We start from the raw sequence: 18,178 nt of genomic DNA, 5'->3' as shown, positions 1-18,178 counted from the left end.
CATCAAGATGAGGTAAACGGTATTTCATTGAAAGTCAGGGGTGTGGAAATCAAATTGATTTCTACTTGCCCACGGACAAGTAAACTTAGAAAATCCACCTGTCCGCCAGTTAAATTCACTTGCCCATAAACAAATAACAAAAGTGAAAAATAGTTTATTTTTTCTGATCTCTTTTATTGATACCAAAACTGCCTTCCAGTTTAAAACTGAAAAAAATTCTTTCAGGGAGTAGTATTTTGCCACCTTGCTCTAGAACATTATATAAAAGATTCCCTTCTTTTAACTGGCTAATAAACAATGCCTTCATTATAGCTACACTAGTTCTTTTTTCATATATTACAGTTACATAACAGAACACTGTCCTGATTCATTTTCTGCCATGTTCTTCAGCTTTTGTCTTGCAACATCTTCTCCCCCAAGAATCTTTACCATCTCAGACAGCATGGGCTGAATGCTGTTCATTTCTTCTTGAGCTGAACTGCATGGTTCCTGGACTGATGGTTCTGCAGAAGTGGATGCTGATGACTTTTCAGGTTTTTTATGAGTGATGCCAGGTGACAGCCAGAATTCCACAGCTGGTCGTGGGTCAAACTCTTCTAAAGAAGCAGTATTGAACAGCCTAGCATAACACTCAACCTCCAAGCGTTCAGCTTTAGAAAACGCTTTTTCAATTGAACCAACTTTTTTCTTACTTTTAGACTCATGTCTCTATCTTATGTACTAAACCCCCAGTTCCTATCCTTTTTCTTTCTGCACATAACCAATCACCACACGATAAACGTATTTGTGAAATTAAAACTAGTTATAAGCTTAGACCTCTGAACGGAAGGCATAATTAAACATGTATAACGAAAATTGTTTTTAAAGTTTTAAAGCCTAAAGTCTAGGTTTTAATTTCACAAAGACGCTTATCGTGTGGTGATTGGTTATATGGAGAAAGACAAAGGCTAGGAACTGGGGGTTTAGTACGTACGATAGACACAGCAAACATGCAATAAAGAAAGCCTGCTCAGAAAAACATCCATTGAATTCTTCGTTCGTATCTCCGACCTCCAGATGACGAACCCAACATTTACACAATATTTCAGTTAAACCTGTGCGATACCCATTCAAATACAGTATCCCGTTTTTTGAAGCCTCGTCACACCTGCCATAAACTTCTCTACACTGAACGTAGACCTGAGAACCCCATAATGCAAGGGAGCAGCACTACAGTCACGCCACCGTGCCCCCCGCCACCCATGTCTAGTACATGCTTTAATGCATTTCATCGTGAAAAAGATATCAAGTATTTATCTTAGCATTCTGAATGTTCATTGAGCAGGAATATCATGAAGTCAATGTGCGGCGATTGCTGCCGGCGCCTCTCACTGCAAGAGAAAGTCAGTTTAAGAAGAGCGCAGAGATGAACAACTGGGTCGGGGAACACTTAATATAAAGCATTTAATGTGCTAATTAATTTAATGACGGGGTTTGAGAAAATCTAGTAAATGAAACATTCATTTTAATTTGAAATTTAGTTTGCGACATTCAACTGACAAAATAAACTACGAGTCAACATGTCGACTTTAATCTCGACATTTACATTTTTTTGCCTTCACTGTGTCCGTATTTTTTTCAGTGGCCTTAGTACACTCCCTTAGGTTTTTCAAGGCCTGTTGTGCCAGTTTTAATCAAGAAATGATCAATTTCTCATCCGCGATGCTACATGCTTCAGTTTCAACAACACACATATAGCGAGAACAACGTGCTTACCGCAGTGCATTATGGGTTACGCAGGTAATTCCTAATGACGTATTCGAAATTCAGCAAGAGGTTACATTTCCAAAGAAGTAAATATTACCGATGTTGTCGGGAAAAAAATAATCGCGTCTAAGTGAAGATTTGTATTGATATTTCATAACATTTGGAAACCGTTAGAATGTTTTCTTTATTTTTAAAAAAACATAGCGCGAAACCAACTTGTTTTATTTGAAAAATTCTCTAATCAAAAATGATCCATAGACAGCTCATCAAAATTGATGTCATGCAATAAATTTCTTAACTCCTCAATATATCACAACCTATGAAATCGCAAATTCCAGAAAAGATCAAATGCCTAACAAGCTTTATGTGGCGAAAACAATTGCATTGTAGGTGAAATGACCGCATTTTTATGTAGAAAAAATTAATTTTATTAATAATATATAAAAGATATCGATTATAATGAAAAATCATGTCGGCATGAAAAAAAAAAGACCGCATCTCCAAGCGTGTAAATAGTAGGGTAAAATACTTATGTAAGATCACAAGAGTGCTTCCCCTTTGAAAAATCAGCCATCATTTTGTAAACAATATTGAATACCAATTTGATACATGAAGAACATGCCTAAGTAAACTGTTTCCGTACGAAGTACGTACCCAAATGTTTAAAATTTGAAAGTAGTGGTAAAATGTGCCCTGCACTGCACATTTAATTCTTTTTTCTCCAGAAAAATTGCACCTGTCCGCGGACAACTGAAACCAGAAAACACGCTTGTCCGACGGTCAATTTACCCGTGTCGGACAAGTAGGGCGTTGGATTTCTGCACCCCTGAAAGTAATTTCAATGCATTCATAAGTAATTTTTATGCTTTATTATGAATTCTTATAAATTTGTAAGAATACAGCAGCATGGTCTATCAATGGAGAAAAATATCAATGCAGATTTTGATGGTGGTGTGATCGCTAGCATGCTTAAATATCAACCAAGTTATCAAGGACTAATTCCTGCCTATTACATTTAACTTTTTTCTTTAGTTAAGCATTTAATGGACTTTTTTTTGTTATGGCCCCAAGCTGACCAAGCTGGAGCCACAGGGTCTGCACAGCAAGCAAGCGCTACAATTTCAAAACTGTGAGTGGTATGAAATATTACATTGTTATCTATAGACATAAAAACACCTTCATGGAAGTGGTGGTATTGCCATTCTACTTCTTTAATCACACACTTTCCTCTCCTTTTTTGCCATGGTTCCAATCTGTACAATCTAGGTTTCTTTGCATCAGAAGAAAACAAGACCATTTTGTACAAATACACTTTCAAATGATGACGAAGTTATGTATGAAATGCAAGACGTCTGAGGGTTATATGATTTGGTAATGTATATATATTTGTAATTGAGAGGCACAGCGGCAGCGTTGCAGCCTAACAGTAGTTCACATCCCAGCATTCTATGGGGAGTTCACCCCACGTCCTCCTACAGTTCAAAGACATGCAGGTTAGGTGAACTGATGTCGTTAAAGAGGCCACTGTCTGTGTGTGAGCTCAGTCTGTGATTGATTAGTGCGCCATTCAGATGTTTTTCCTGCCTTGTGTACACCGATTGCTGGTATAGACTCCAGCTGCCTCATGGCCCTAATCCGGATAAGTAGTTTAAGAAGATGGATGAATAATCTGTGATTACATTCGACCTTTACACTTTCTCATCTGGGCAACACTCTGTTACTCTCATAGTACAGTATATATTTATTCCACTTATACAGACTCCAGGTTGATGTAGTGGCTAATTCACTACTAGTCAAAAGTGGCCTGCTCAATTACCACCTCCAACTAACTCCATTATCCTGAGCCACTTACTCTTTCCAACTGGGTCCCAAATGTAGCTGTATAAACTGATCTTGTGTGTCACCTTGGATAAAGGAATCAGCTAAAATGTGAACTCATAATCAATATAAATGAAGTTATAAATATCTGTCTGCAAGTCAGGAAATCACTCAAGAATAGCTCAACAGTTGACATGAAATCTGATATGTATATTCGTTGTGGTCTCACATTATAGGCTACATTTTTCTGTCACTAGTCTACTCTGGGGGGGGGCTAGGTGACCTCAGGAATGGCCTAAGTGAGAAATCTTGCTATGAAAGTTTTTTTTTTTTACGTTTTCAGTTTTAAATCAATGATACATACAAACAGACTGTCAAAGTTTAGGGATAAATTAAAGGTAGACCTGTTTAAAAAGCTGTGTATGCATTACCCCAAGGGCAACCTCATCAACTTAAAGACAGATAAAACACTTTTATTGAATTCTGTGGAATAAAGTCACTATGTGTTGCTACTTATTTTTTGCATTTTTTAATTCATTTTCAAATAATATGCCTTCTAGAAAGAAAACCAATTTAAATCCAAGATCTGCTGATGCCAGATGAGAGATCCATGTAGGTCCCATCTCACAACTTAAGGACTTAAAGAATCTGCTGCTCAAGTCTTGTTGCCAGATAATACGGGACACCTTCAGAGGTCTTGTGGAGTCCATGCTTGATGGGTCAGAGCTGTTTTGGAGGCCTACTTAATATCTGGCAGGTCATTTTAATGTTGTGGCTCTTCACAGACACATAGAGGCTGAAATATTGTCAAGTGTTTTTTATCCCAAGAATACTTTTAATTCCCAACAATTTTCTTTTTCTTTCTTAAACATCTGCAATTTCCTAGTAGTGTCTGCTTTGCTATGATCATAAACAAATCACAAGTTCAGATACTGAAACCTGCAGACATTGATTTAAGAACAAATTGTTTCCTCTAGTGTATAGCTTTATGTTAGTTGCTCACAAGTGACATCAAACAGATCTTTGCTTATATACACTCCTCAAAATGAAAAAATAAATGCTGTTTATAAAGAACCAATTGCTTCACATGACATTTATTCACATAGGTATTATAAAATGGAATAATTATTTCTTTAAAAAATTAAATCAAATGGTGTTTATCCATCTAGTTCCGAAGTGGTAATCTACCTCTCAATAACGGGTAATTGAGCTAGTAATGTAGAAAATAGAATCAACAGCAGAAGATGAGAGCAATTATATTGAAACATCTTTAAAAATAATAACTTTATTTGTATCTTTCAAGCTCAGCACCAATTGAAACTGCTTTATATATGTGCAAGTGCTAGCACACACAAGTAAATATAGATTAGACAGCTAACAGGCTAGGAGTTGATGACACAGGGGGACTGTTGCAAGGCTCTTACATGAAAACTTAAAAATATTAACAATGTTCTGCTGGTGACTTACAGTACAGTCTCATTGAAACCAGATGTATAATCTATACATTTGGAGACAACCATGAGTGAATTTTGCATAAAACTGGGTGGAAACAACTAGATAGTTCTCTGAGTATCGCATTTCTAAACCAATCGAATGCTTCATGAAGGTGGCATTTAAAGTAGGGGTAGTGATTTTGAACTGTTAAGATCAAAATATGAAATACCATTCAACTCATCCTGGTCTGACAGTTGGCAAGCTTCTACTTATGATGAACAGTCTACACTCCTGTTGTAACAAAATTCATGGGACTATAAAAATATTATGTTATAAAGAGAGGTTGGGAGCATGTACTAATAGCGAGCTACCGCACCCATCACACAAATGAACCACCTGAATTGGAACCTGAGTGCAGCAAATATGGGGGAAAATATGTATGTTATTGTCAGCAGGGTTGCAGGTGATTCGCCATCTCTAACGGCAGTGGTGCAAGGACAGCTCCGTAGCTGTTCTGGTATGTCTAGTAAACAGCTAAGCAAAGGCAAAGTAATTGGTTGTGCTCTGCAGGATCAGGCTTACCACGCAACGTCGTTGTCGCACAATGTTTAGAACATTATAAAATGGGTTTTGACTGGCTCTTTCTCTCACTAGTGTTCTGGAGTGAGTGTCTGTCTTGGATAAAAACCAAGATCCAGGCCTTTAATGACCTCTTGGGCACAGCCATCAGCAGTGTGTCGGTTTGCGGAGACAGTGTTGACCTTGTTGAGAGGTTTACTTACCTTGGCAGTGACATTCCTGTCTCTGGTGACTCTTCCTATGAAGTCAGTAGATGGACTGGGAGATCATGGGGGGGTCATGAGGTCACTGGAAAGGGGTGTGTGGCACTACCGATATTTATGCAAAAGGATGAAGGTCCAAGTCTTTAGAGTCCTGGTGCTTCCTGTCTTGCTATATGGTTGCAAGACATGGATGCTAACTTGTGACCTGAGATGAAGACTGGACTCCTTTGGTACTGTGTCTCACCAGAAAATTCTTGGGTACCGTTGGTTTGACTTTTTGTCGAATGAGCGGTTGCTCATGGAGTCCCGAATGAGGCACATTACCTACATTGTGAGGGAGCATCAGTTACGGCACTATGGCTCATAAGATCCTCATTGTTGGGGACCGGAGTGGCTGGACCAGGCCAAGAAGTCTCCCACGTAACACCTGGTTGCAGCAGATAGAGGGTCACTTCCGGAGGGTGGGACTGGACTGTTGCAAACCAGGATCCCGAGTTGTTTCGTCATGTAGTGGGTGCGGCAATGCACTGTACCAGTGCATGCTCACCAACTTGACTTGATTTTCTCTCACTGTCCTAGTCTACCACAGCAGTGATTCCAAGCTACAGGCATTCTTTTAATTTGAAGATGGGAGCTAAAGATGGATGACTGCCCATGTTGCAGCTTCCATCTTGAGTGCTGTAGTAACAGCTCCTATTTTGAATGAAGTTGCAAGAATGTAACTGCCTTCTTAATACAGTAATAAAGTTCCTGTATTTTATAATTGAAAATGAGACTTTTTTTTTATTATATAGAAATACAGGTGTGAATTCAGAAAAGTAAAGTATCTGCACATGACACAACTACCCACGCATAAACTTGGTGGAGCACTGACTCAGAATTCAGCTATGTATATGATGTCATGCCTACACTCTCACCGAGACTGCTAGAGACTGAAAACTTTGCAACAGACTCGCACTTTCTTTTGATTTAACAAGAAAGAGACAGCCTGTTCCAGGGTTCCCAGGACTCAGCAAAAAGTGTAGGCATGGCATTAATTATTTTTTGCATTGCATTATCATCTTTTTGGCCATTTTTGGTCTAAAAAACATTTGTTATACTGAAACTTATATTTCATTAAAACTAAATCCGTTGAGCATTATGTTGTATGAATGTTTGTCCGGGCTCACAAAAAGTATTCGTCATTCTGAAAATACAGATTTGACCTGTACGTAGACAGCACATTGCACATTTTAAAAAATAACCTGATGCAAGGGAAGAACCTTTTTTGAGCATCAGATTATATATTGGCATGTGAAGACATCAATGGGCAAAGCGTATATGTCAATGATAGTTTGTTGCAGGTGCTGTGTGCCCTCTCTGCTGTTCAGCATTACAATGATAGTGTAGGAATCTATGTATGCTTAAAAGAATTGGCAGCTATATTCATGAAAATATGAACTGCAAATTGTACATCTAAAGCAAATAGCGTATCACACTCCATTAAAAGGACTGCCAGTAGGAGAACAGATTACAAAAAAAAGCCACAAGAGATGTAGATTTCACTACTCAAAACACCTCAATCAACAAATCTGCCTAATAATACCAGTAAAGCATTGAACAGCATCTACCTTCTGATTGCACATATCAAAAAAATAATTAAAGAAATTACTGACTTTACTTTGAAATGCAAGCATGCCATGGCAAAACAGTTACAGTGTTTTAACACATCCATAGACAACAATGTTCACTTAAGGTCTATCTGCTGTTATTTCATGTAGTGATGCAATAGTTAAAATGACAGAAAGATATTGTAGCAGACAGAGATAATTCTGAAACATGTGGAGCCCAAGAGCTATGGTTGTTTCTACATGTGCGTATATGTATATGTTTGTTTGTCAGTCTGTCTCCAATGATGCAGCACTCATTACAACCTGCAAATTAATTATTAAGCTGTAGTTACCTTGTACTCCTGAATGGATAACAACAATTTTAGCTTTTCATTTTTTTTCCCCCTCAAAAACCCGGCAACAATTTAAAATGCACAGACTGAAAAAACTGGGGGCAGGGCAGCCTCTATTCACTACAGACTTTTTAACAGATTATTTGAGAACCATTCCTGGCCCCACAAGACTACTTACAGTATAACTCATGACAGCTTACATGTAGTACTCATTTCATTAAGCTAATCTTCCATAAAAAACTGGTTTCTATCTCAGTTTCAATGCTTCAGCAAATATTTTCAGTATATGAGATGGACTCACCTAATGCAGTCATGCGAGGCTCATTTCCTCCTTTACATGTAAAATTTAGGTATCTGTACAGCTTTTCAAAGTCAACATTAAAATTTTGTGATGGCATTCCAGAACAGGATTCATTATTGGAGGACTGAGGTAATGATACTTGCTGGTCTGTTGAATCATGATTTAAAGCATCTTGTTGAACACTTGTTGCAGGAAAGGTATTAGAAGTCTGGGGATTGGTTTGATTAGATACCACTTTAGAAGTACTAGGGGTGGCTGCTAAATTAGGTTTAGGGTAAATTATGGAGGAGTTACCATTTTCATTTGTCATTCCTGATGTCTGCACATATTTGACTGGTTGAACTTGCTGGGTAGCCATGCAAAGACTAGATGTATTGATTGCAGGAGGAAGATGCACATCAGAGGAGTTTGTGTTAAGAATATTCTGTGTATTACAGCTTGGGTGGGAAATGCTGACAACAGAGGGTAAGGAAACTGATGTTTCAGTAGAAGAGGTAGGTAAAACATCTCGATCCACGCTGTTCTGACTGGAAGAGCTTCTATCGGAAGGACACAAAGTAATGTGTGCCATTCTGGGATTTGGCCTGGAATCTGAAGAAATGATTTGCGGCAATTCTGGATTTTGTGTAACAGGGTTGAGTGATGCTGGAGAGATTACTGTATTGTTCTTGCACAAAGAAAGCCCTTGATTCTGACTGGAAGGAACTGGTGGGCTGAATCGTTGTCCTCCTTGATTTTCAGTATGCAGTTCTTGCTGTTTTTTGTCTACTCGAGTAAGAATAGGTCTTTCAGTAACAAACGTACGTTTTGGTGGTAAAGAGTGAAGTAGACTGCAAGGCTCAGTGGATGCAATTGTCAGCATCTGCAATTAAAAAGAGTAAATTTAAATGTGTCATTCTGAATAAGCACAGAATAATCAGTGTGCAATTAATTTTATATAATTGCAAATAAAAATTCTATAACAAATTATTAAAATGTGTTTCTCTCCAAAAGACTGAAAATCAAAATAAAAAACAGCTATGGGATGGGCAGAAGTATGAAGTATTCAATACCATTCACTTCCTGTGTTCTATACTATATCTAATTTTCTTTAAAATCTATAGTCTTTGACTAATTGTATATCAAGCATCACAACATTTGTTTAGGGTTTTCACAAATAAAACAAAAATACATCTCGTTCCTTTGTCATTTTCAGTAAAAGTAAAATATAAAACTACTAAGGTGAAAGCTTCAGTAAACAGGAGTAGTTTTGTCAAAAACAACAATAAAACACACATATCTTTATCATAGCATCATACAGTATAAACAAGAAGACTTTAAATGTGTATCATTTAGTTGGTAAAAGGTTTGCTTTTAATAAAATGTATTTATTTTTTCTTCATACAATGCTATTAATGGAGCTATATAAAATAACTGATTAACGTATAGGGGGAACAGGAAGTATGCATCACACAACAGATTGTGCACAGTGACATATTCGATACAGTTCCTTAAAATCAAAACAAAATTTGTATCATACTTTGTGTTACTTTGTTTTGTGATTTTTCTCTCAAACTTGCCATGATGCACACAGCAGGTAATTTTTCTGATATTTTTATAGAACACGTGAATATAGAAAATATGGTATATAAAAATTAAGAGGATAACATGCGCATAAAAAACACAGAAAAGGTGTTGCATCAAAGGAATGATAAAGAATTATCAATTTGTTGGCCTTTCAGTGTTAACAGTTTATAGGGATCATCTTGTAATGAGGCTATTCTACACATCAAGAATGTTCCTGTGCTTGGTTTTGATTTGTGTTAAAAAAAATCAAGCAAGCTACTTCCTACTAATAGGCTGAAAGAAATGGTAAAGAGTTTATTGAGACATACTTTCCCATGTAGGAAAATTAGTTTTCCATGTTATACCAAAGCTGTGTCAGTGTCTTCTCTGCATGACACAGGCAGGTGATAACCTACAGTAAGTGGGGTGCGTTCCATGCATAAAACAGGGATGTACTGCTACTTTTTTTCTATTCCTAATTACATAATGTTGATTAACAATGAACCATTTTACTTTTTGTCAAAAAGTAATTTCAGTTTCCTAAATTTAGTCTTCCTGTGCACCTGATGTATGAAAAGGGGTATTTTGCTCCCTATTTACAATTTTATATTTTCTAACACCTCTTTACTTTAAATACTAGAGCTTACAGTGTTCATTTAAACAAAATCAGCTAAAGCACTAAAAAACAAATTGGCAGGAAGAAATTAAAGTGCATTTTTGTGGATAAAACATGTTTAAATTATAGGTACAAAATGTTATTCCCATGCTGAAAAGGTGTTAAGAGACACATTTCAGGTGAACAGCCAGTGGACTACAAAGTTACACTAAAAGAAGGTAGCAGAATGGAAAAGATACATCTGTTCATTCATACCCATGGGGATGCAATGAGCTGACAGGCATCATATGCATTGTTTTTCCACCAGGTAAGCAGTTTGTGCGTATATATATAAATTCACTAAGGCAAGACAACCATGGAAAGCACGCCGGAAGGGGCGTGGATACAATGAGCCGCCGACAAGTAAGACACCTATGGCGCACGCAGGAAGGAGCCACACCCACCAACTCCAAGACCACTGGATAGGACGACAACTCGCAGAGCCACGCCCACCAACTTGGACGCGACGATGTAGAAGAAATGGCGTCATTTATATCTGTCGTAAAGGCCACATGCACCTGCACGTTGACTGTTCATAGAGGCATGTTTCTCGCGGAGGTAAATCGCCATATGCAGCATGTAAAACGGTTTGGGATTGGTATCCCATGGGATCTTTAAAACAATCCTTTACAACTGAGGTTAAAACACAATGAAGTAAGCAGTCTTTAAAAACTGAGTTTTCGGTTACGACGCACGACCGCATGCACCATAGCAAACTGTTTTACACGCTACATACAGCAATTCGCATCCGCGACAAACATGCGTCTTCTTAGATGCTCCTGCAGAAATACGGAAGACATTTCCCTGCCCACCAACACTCCTTTTTCACCGGTCCACGTCTACCCTCGCTCTCTAGGCATTCACACTGCCTGCCTGCGCAAAAACTCACCGACCACCCAGTTAGCCCCTTTCGTCTGTGCTAGGAGTCCACATGCACGTCTAAGCCACGTTGACTTTTCATTATTCTTTTCGGTTTCGACACCCACCACGCCCACCATGAAAACCATGCGAAAGGAACAACGAAGCCCCACCCAGAAACTCTACCCCTCCTCCCACGTGCTCAGGAATGCACCTCAGACCACTGCCCGCCAAATCAAACAGCTCATCAAACACATACGCACTCCCTTTGGTCTGTGCTGAGGTCCAAACCCAGCTGTGAGCCACGTTGACTATTCTTTTGCCCTCCATGGCTACCGCTTCAAATGTATTTCATGGAAACAACACTTCTTTCAATGTTATAGAATTTCCTGCTTCAGGTAACTGTTTGTTTCTGTCAGTCGGGTTTTTTTGGAGAAATGTCATTGACAAAACTGTTGCTCTCAAACTTCGTAACATGGCTGTTACCTTTGTTTGCCAACAAAGTTTACAATCCGGCCCAGCGTCTCTTCATATCCCTGCTCTTTAGCGGTCCTTTGGATCATGGGCATTACGAGGTTCTCATGCCTCTCAAATACCCAAGTGATAACCTTCTGGTGACATCTTTTGACTCTGTAGGTATGTGCACACAGGGTGCACACCCACTTGCTCACCACACTAATGTGACGTCACCTGACCACTCTCCTCTTCCTGAAAAACCATTTACTGACACCCTCCCCTGAACACACGCATTCCACACAGGACTTTCAATGCACCTTTTGTTCCAAAAGCTTCAGAGTGCACAGATATCTGTACGCACATTTGAAAAACACAACACTAACGAATGATGCAATGTGAACATTGCCAACAATGCTTCGAGACAACTCGCGCTCTCAAAAAACACTTACGAACTCATTCCACTCTCACCTTCAATTGCACATGTTGTAACGAGGACTTCACAGGTGAGATGGATCTCCACAACCATATGCAGATCCATTCAACACAAAGATTTGTATGCAAAATTTGCGACAAACACTTTCACGCACGCAGATACCTTACTAACCATCTTGAAACACATTCCCTGATGAATTCTTTTCAGTGTCAACACTGCTCCAAAACCTTCACAAGCCAGAAATATGTCAAAGCACATTTAAACACCCACTCCACTGAGCAAACGCATTCCAAACAGATCTTTGAATGCACGATTTTTTAAAAATGTTCAGAGTGCAGAGATTTCTCAACATGCATTTAAAAACACACTCCACTGAACGAATTATGCAATGTGAACATTGCCAGCAATGCTTCGACACAACTCATTCCAATTCCCTTCAGTGTCAACACAGCACTAAATCGTTCATGCACAAACATTGCATTCACTTTTCTGCAGCTTTTCAAGAAGATACCGCCATTCACGTCCAAGAATATAACATTGGCCTTCCTACCGCACTATGTGCTTCTTGCAATGCTCTTCATTGGCCAGCAGAGGTCAACAAATCCGGACATTACACTAGGTGTTGTCATGCCGGCAAGGTGTCTTTGCCACCACTATCCAAACCCCCTCTTTTATTAGAAGACCTCTTGACTGGCAAGAACCCGCTGTCCCGAAATTACTGTGATCATATCAGGGATTACAACTCTGCTTTAGCTTTCGCGTCAATGGGCGCACACATCGCTCAACCATCTGGACAAGGACCGTATGTTTTCAGAATCCACAATCAAATTTATCACCTTTATATAACAATCCTGACACGTCACCAAAATACAGTCAGCTATATATCTTCGATTCTGCTGAGGCTACCAGTCACCGTTTGCAAAAGGAATGTAATAGCGCTTGCAGTGACATTTTGTTGCTTCAACTAGACAACATGATACGACAGGTTAATCCCTTCGCAAAGTCTTACATGCAAATGCATGACATTATCAATCACGGTAACCCTGTTACTGCTGTACGAATGGTGTTCATGGAAAATCCAGGTCTGGATATGAGAACGTATAACGCCCCGTCCTGTCAAACTGATGTTGTTGCTATCTTTGAAGGTAAAGACGGGGAACCTCCTGCACAACGCGACATTTGCATAAGTCCAAGGGGAGATGCTTGCAAGCGTATCTCTGTTCTCAATATGAACTGTGACCCCATGGTTTATCCACTGCTATTCCCTTACGGAGATCCAGGCTGGCACATACAATTAACCCATGTTGAGGAAAAGCGAAGCACGAAAAGAACGCGAGTTACACAGTTCCAATTTTATGCTTTCAGGCTTGCCATGAGATTTTCATTTAGTGTCTTGCATTCCAGTGGCAAACTCTTCCAGCAATACATCGTTGACGCATATGTCAGAACAGAAGGCGCGCGTCTACATTACCTTCGCTCATATCAACAAGATTTGCGTGTAGAGCAATACAGGGGACTTATGGATGCTGTCACTGAGAAAGCACATCACCATGACCTTGATCTTTGTTTGTCCGCGAATTCCACGCATGCATAGACCACCTTCCAGTTTAGCACGTTGTTGTTACTCACGGATGTCAAAAATGTGCCAGAATAACGAAAGGGGTGCTGGACAGTGTTACGCTGGTTAGCTCCTAAGGCCTGGTTAGAGAATGAGATTGCCGAAGATAAAAAGGTACATACGTGCCTACGTAACATATGAATGAAAGAAAGACAGTGGGTAAAATGAATGACAACGTAATAGCACGTTCCGGAAATTATTATTGTTGCGTTGTAGCCGGCGAGTGCTGCGTGTCTCACAGTTGTACCGTGGCTTGCTTTAAAGAGCCTCGATACCTATGTGTCCCCCTTTTATAACCATTGCTCCATGTATATTGCCTTACTCTTTGGATTGCCACAAAGCAACCTGCGAGATTGGAGAAAGCTTGAGAAGACATCGTGAGAGGAAACAATAGCATTGTGAAAACGAGACGGACTGTGAACGGACAGAAGCAGAAATGCTCCTACACCACCACATAATTACTATTCGGACAGTGATCCCGAGTAGGCCAATCCTATCAAATCAATGTCCAAGGGTTTTCATGGAAACAACACTTCTTTCGATGTTATAGAATTTCCTGCTTCAGGTAACTGTTTGTTTCTGTCAGTCGGGTTTTTTTGGAGAAATGTCATTGACAAAACTGTTGCTCTCAAACTTCGTAACATGGCTGTTACCTTTGTTTGCCAACAAAGTTTACAATCCGGCCCAGCGTCTCTTCATATCCCTGCTCTTTAGCGGTCCTTTGGATCATGGGCATTACGAGGTTCTCATGCCTCTCAAATACCCAAGTGATAACCTTCTGGTGACATCTTTTGACTCTGTAGGTATGTGCACACAGGGTGCACACCCACTTGCTCACCACACTAATGTGACGTCACCTGCCCACTCTCCTCTTCCTGAAAAACCATTTACTGACACCCTCCCCTGAACACACGCATTCCACACAGGACTTTCAATGCACCTTTTGTTCCAAAAGCTTCAGAGTGCACAGATATCTGTACGCACATTTGAAAAAACACAACACTAACCGAATGATGCAATGTGAACATTGCCAACAATGCTTCGAGACAACTCGCGCTCTCAAAAAACACTTACGAACTCATTCCACTCTCACCTTCAATTGCACATGTTGTAACGAGGACTTCACAGGTGAGATGGATCTCCACAACCATATGCAGATCCATTCAACACAAAGATTTGTATGCAAAATTTGCGACAAACACTTTCACGCACGCAGATACCTTACTAACCATCTTGAAACACATTCCCTGATGAATTCTTTTCAGTGTCAACACTGCTCCAAAACCTTCACAAGCCAGAAATATGTCAAAGCACATTTAAACACCCACTCCACTGAGCAAACGCATTCCAAACAGATCTTTGAATGCACGATTTTTTAAAAATGTTCAGAGTGCAGAGATTTCTCAACATGCATTTAAAAACACACTCCACTGAACGAATTATGCAATGTGAACATTGCCAGCATTGCTTCGACACAACTCATTCCAATTCCCTTCAGTGTCAACACAGCACTAAATCGTTCATGCACAAACATTGCATTCACTTTTCTGCAGCTTTTCAAGAAGATACCGCCATTCACGTCCAAGAATATAACATTGGCCTTCCTACCGCACTATGTGCTTCTTGCAATGCTCTTCATTGGCCAGCAGAGGTCAACAAATCCGGACATTACACTAGGTGTTGTCATGCCGGCAAGGTGTCTTTGCCACCACTATCCAAACCCCCTCTTTTATTAGAAGACCTCTTGACTGGCAAGAACCCGCTGTCCCGAAATTACTGTGATCATATCAGGGATTACAACTCTGCTTTAGCTTTCGCGTCAATGGGCGCACACATCGCTCAACCATCTGGACAAGGACCATATGTTTTCAGAATCCACGATCAAATTTATCACCTTTATATAACAATCCTGACACGTCACCAAAATACAGTCAGCTATATATCTTCGATTCTGCTGAGGCTACCAGTCACCGTTTGCAAAAGGAATGTAATAGCGCTTGCAGTGACATTTTGTTGCTTCAACTAGACAACATGATACGACAGGTTAATCCCTTCGCAAAGTCTTACATGCAAATGCATGACATTATCAATCACGGTAACCCTGTTACTGCTGTACGAATGGTGTTCATGGAAAATCCAGGTCTGGATATGAGAACGTATAACGCCCTGTCCTGTCAAACTGATGTTGTTGCTATCTTTGAAGGTAAAGACGGGGAACCTCCTGCACAACGCGACATTTGCATAAGTCCAAGGGGAGATGCTTGCAAGCGTATCTCTGTTCTCAATATGAACTGTGACCCCATGGTTTATCCACTGCTATTCCCTTACGGAGATCCAGGCTGGCACATACAATTAACCCATGTTGAGGAAAAGCGAAGCACGAAAAGAACACGAGTTACACAGTTCCAATTTTATGCTTTCAGGCTTGCCATGAGATTTTCATTTAGTGTCTTGCATTCCAGTGGCAAACTCTTCCAGCAATACATCGTTGACGCATATGTCAGAACAGAAGGCGCGCGTCTACATTACCTTCGCTCATATCAACAAGATTTGCGTGTAGAGCAATACAGGGGACTTATGGATGCTGTCACTGAGAAAGCACATCACCATGACCTTGATCTTTGTTTGTCCGCGAATTCCACGCATGCATAGACCAACTTCCAGTTTAGCACGTTGTTGTTACTCACGGATGTCAAAAATGTGCCAGAATAACGAAAGGGGTGCTGGACAGTGTTACGCTGGTTAGCTCCTAAGGCCTGGTTAGAGAATGAGATTGCTGAAGATAAAAAGGTACATACGTGCCTACGTAACATATGAATGAAAGAAAGACAGTGGGTAAAATGAATGACAACGTAATAGCACGTTCCGGAAATTATTATTGTTGCGTTGTAGCCGGCGAGTGCTGCGTGTCTCACAGTTGTACCGTGGCTTGCTTTAAAGAGCCTCGATACCTATGTGTCCCCCTTTTATAACCATTGCTCCATGTATATTGCCTTACTCTTTGGATTGCCACAAAGCAACCTGCGAGATTGGAGAAAGCTTGAGAAGACATCGTGAGAGGAAACAATAGCATTGTGAAAACGAGACGGACTGTGAACGGACAGAAGCAGAAATGCTCCTACACCACCACATAATTACTATTCGGACAGTGATCCCGAGTAGGCCAATCCTATCAAATCAATGTCCAAGGGTTTTCTTTTGTAATTTTGTTTCCCTTATAAAAAAATCATAATGCTGTGTGACGAAGGGCCCAGTTTACGACTGGCAGCCGCGTTAAAACAGGGAGCCCTTCACAGACAACTTTAACATGCGCAACATGAACCCCCTCCTTGAACCGTTACCTTATCGTGGTGGAGGGGTTTGCGTGTCCCAATGATCCTAGGAGCTATGTTGTCCGGGGCTTTATGCCCCTGGTAGGGCCACCCAAGGCAAACTGGTCCTAGGTGAGGGATGAGACAAAGAGCGGTTCAACAAACCTCCAATGAAGAAAGAAAACTTTGGACAACGTTTTCCCTTGCCCGGATGCGGGTCACCGGGGCCCCCCTCTGGAGCCAGGCCTGGAAGAGGGGCTCGATGGCGAGCGCCTGGTGGCCGGGCCTGTACTAATGGGGCTCGGCCGGGCACAGCGCGAAGAGGTAACGTGGGTCCTCCTCCCCATGGGTTCACCACCTATGGGAGAGGCCAAGGAGGTTGGCTTCAGTGCGAGTTGGGTGGTGGCCGAAGGCGGGGACCTTGGCGGTCTGATCCTCGGCTAGAGAAACTGGCTCTTGGGACATGGAATGTCACCTCTCTGAAGGGGAAGGAGCCTGAGATAGTGCGCGAGGTCGAGAGGTTCCGGCTAGATATAGTCGGACTCACCTCGATGCACAGCTTGGACTCTGGAACCAGTCTCCTTGAGAGGGGCTGGACCCTCTACCACTCTGGAGTTGCCCCTGGTGAGAGGCGCTGAGCAGGTGTGGGCATACTTATTGCCCCCCGACTTGGAGTCTGTGCGTTGGGGTTTACCCCGGTGGACGAGAGGATGGCCTCCCTCCGCCTTCGGGTGGGGGGGAAGGGTCCTGACTGTTGTATGTGCGTATGCGCCGAACAGCAGTTTGGAGTATCCACCCTTTTTGGAGTCCCTGGAGCGGGGTGCTAGAGGGCGTACCTTCTGGGGACTCCCTCGTTCTGCTGGGAGACTTCAATGCTCACGTGGGCAATGACAGTGAGACCTGGAAGGGCATGATTGGGAGGAAGGGCGTGATTGGGAGCCCAAACTGGTCTGTGCCTGTCGTGGTGGCAATCCCCGAACCCGTTGGTGGACACTGGCGGTGAGGGATGCCGTCAAGCTGAAGTCCTATAGGACCTTTTTGTCCTGTAGGTCTCTGGAGGCAGCTGATAGGTACCGGCAGGCCAAGCGGAATGCGGCTTCGGTGGTTGCTGAGGCAAAAACTCTGGCATGGGAGGAGTTTGGTGAGGCCATGGAGAATGACTTTCGGATGGCCTCGAGGAGATTCTGGTCCACCGTCCGGCGTCTCAGGAGGGGGAAACAGTGCAGTGTCAACACCGTATATGGTGGGGATGGTGCGCTGCTGACCTCGACTCGGAATG

The 18,178-nt window shown here is 41.3% G+C and overlaps 1 protein-coding gene across 1 annotated transcript in view; it reads right to left on the bottom strand.

Moving 5' to 3' along the window:
• snapc2 (small nuclear RNA activating complex, polypeptide 2) overlaps positions 1-18,178 on the bottom strand; it is a 44,137-nt gene that overhangs the window by 3,609 nt on the left and 22,350 nt on the right. Inside the window, exon 5 of the mRNA XM_039747389.1 lies at positions 8,024-8,885. Within this exon, the coding sequence (XP_039603323.1) occupies positions 8,024-8,885 (862 nt within the window). The remainder of the gene's footprint in view (positions 1-8,023; positions 8,886-18,178) is intronic.

The sequence above is a fragment of the Polypterus senegalus genome, chromosome 3 (assembly GCF_016835505.1).
Source record: "Polypterus senegalus isolate Bchr_013 chromosome 3, ASM1683550v1, whole genome shotgun sequence".
Classification (NCBI taxonomy): domain Eukaryota; kingdom Metazoa; phylum Chordata; class Cladistia; order Polypteriformes; family Polypteridae; genus Polypterus; species Polypterus senegalus.
Note: the sequence above shows the minus strand (reverse complement) of the source record. Positions and strands in the feature narration are given on the sequence as shown.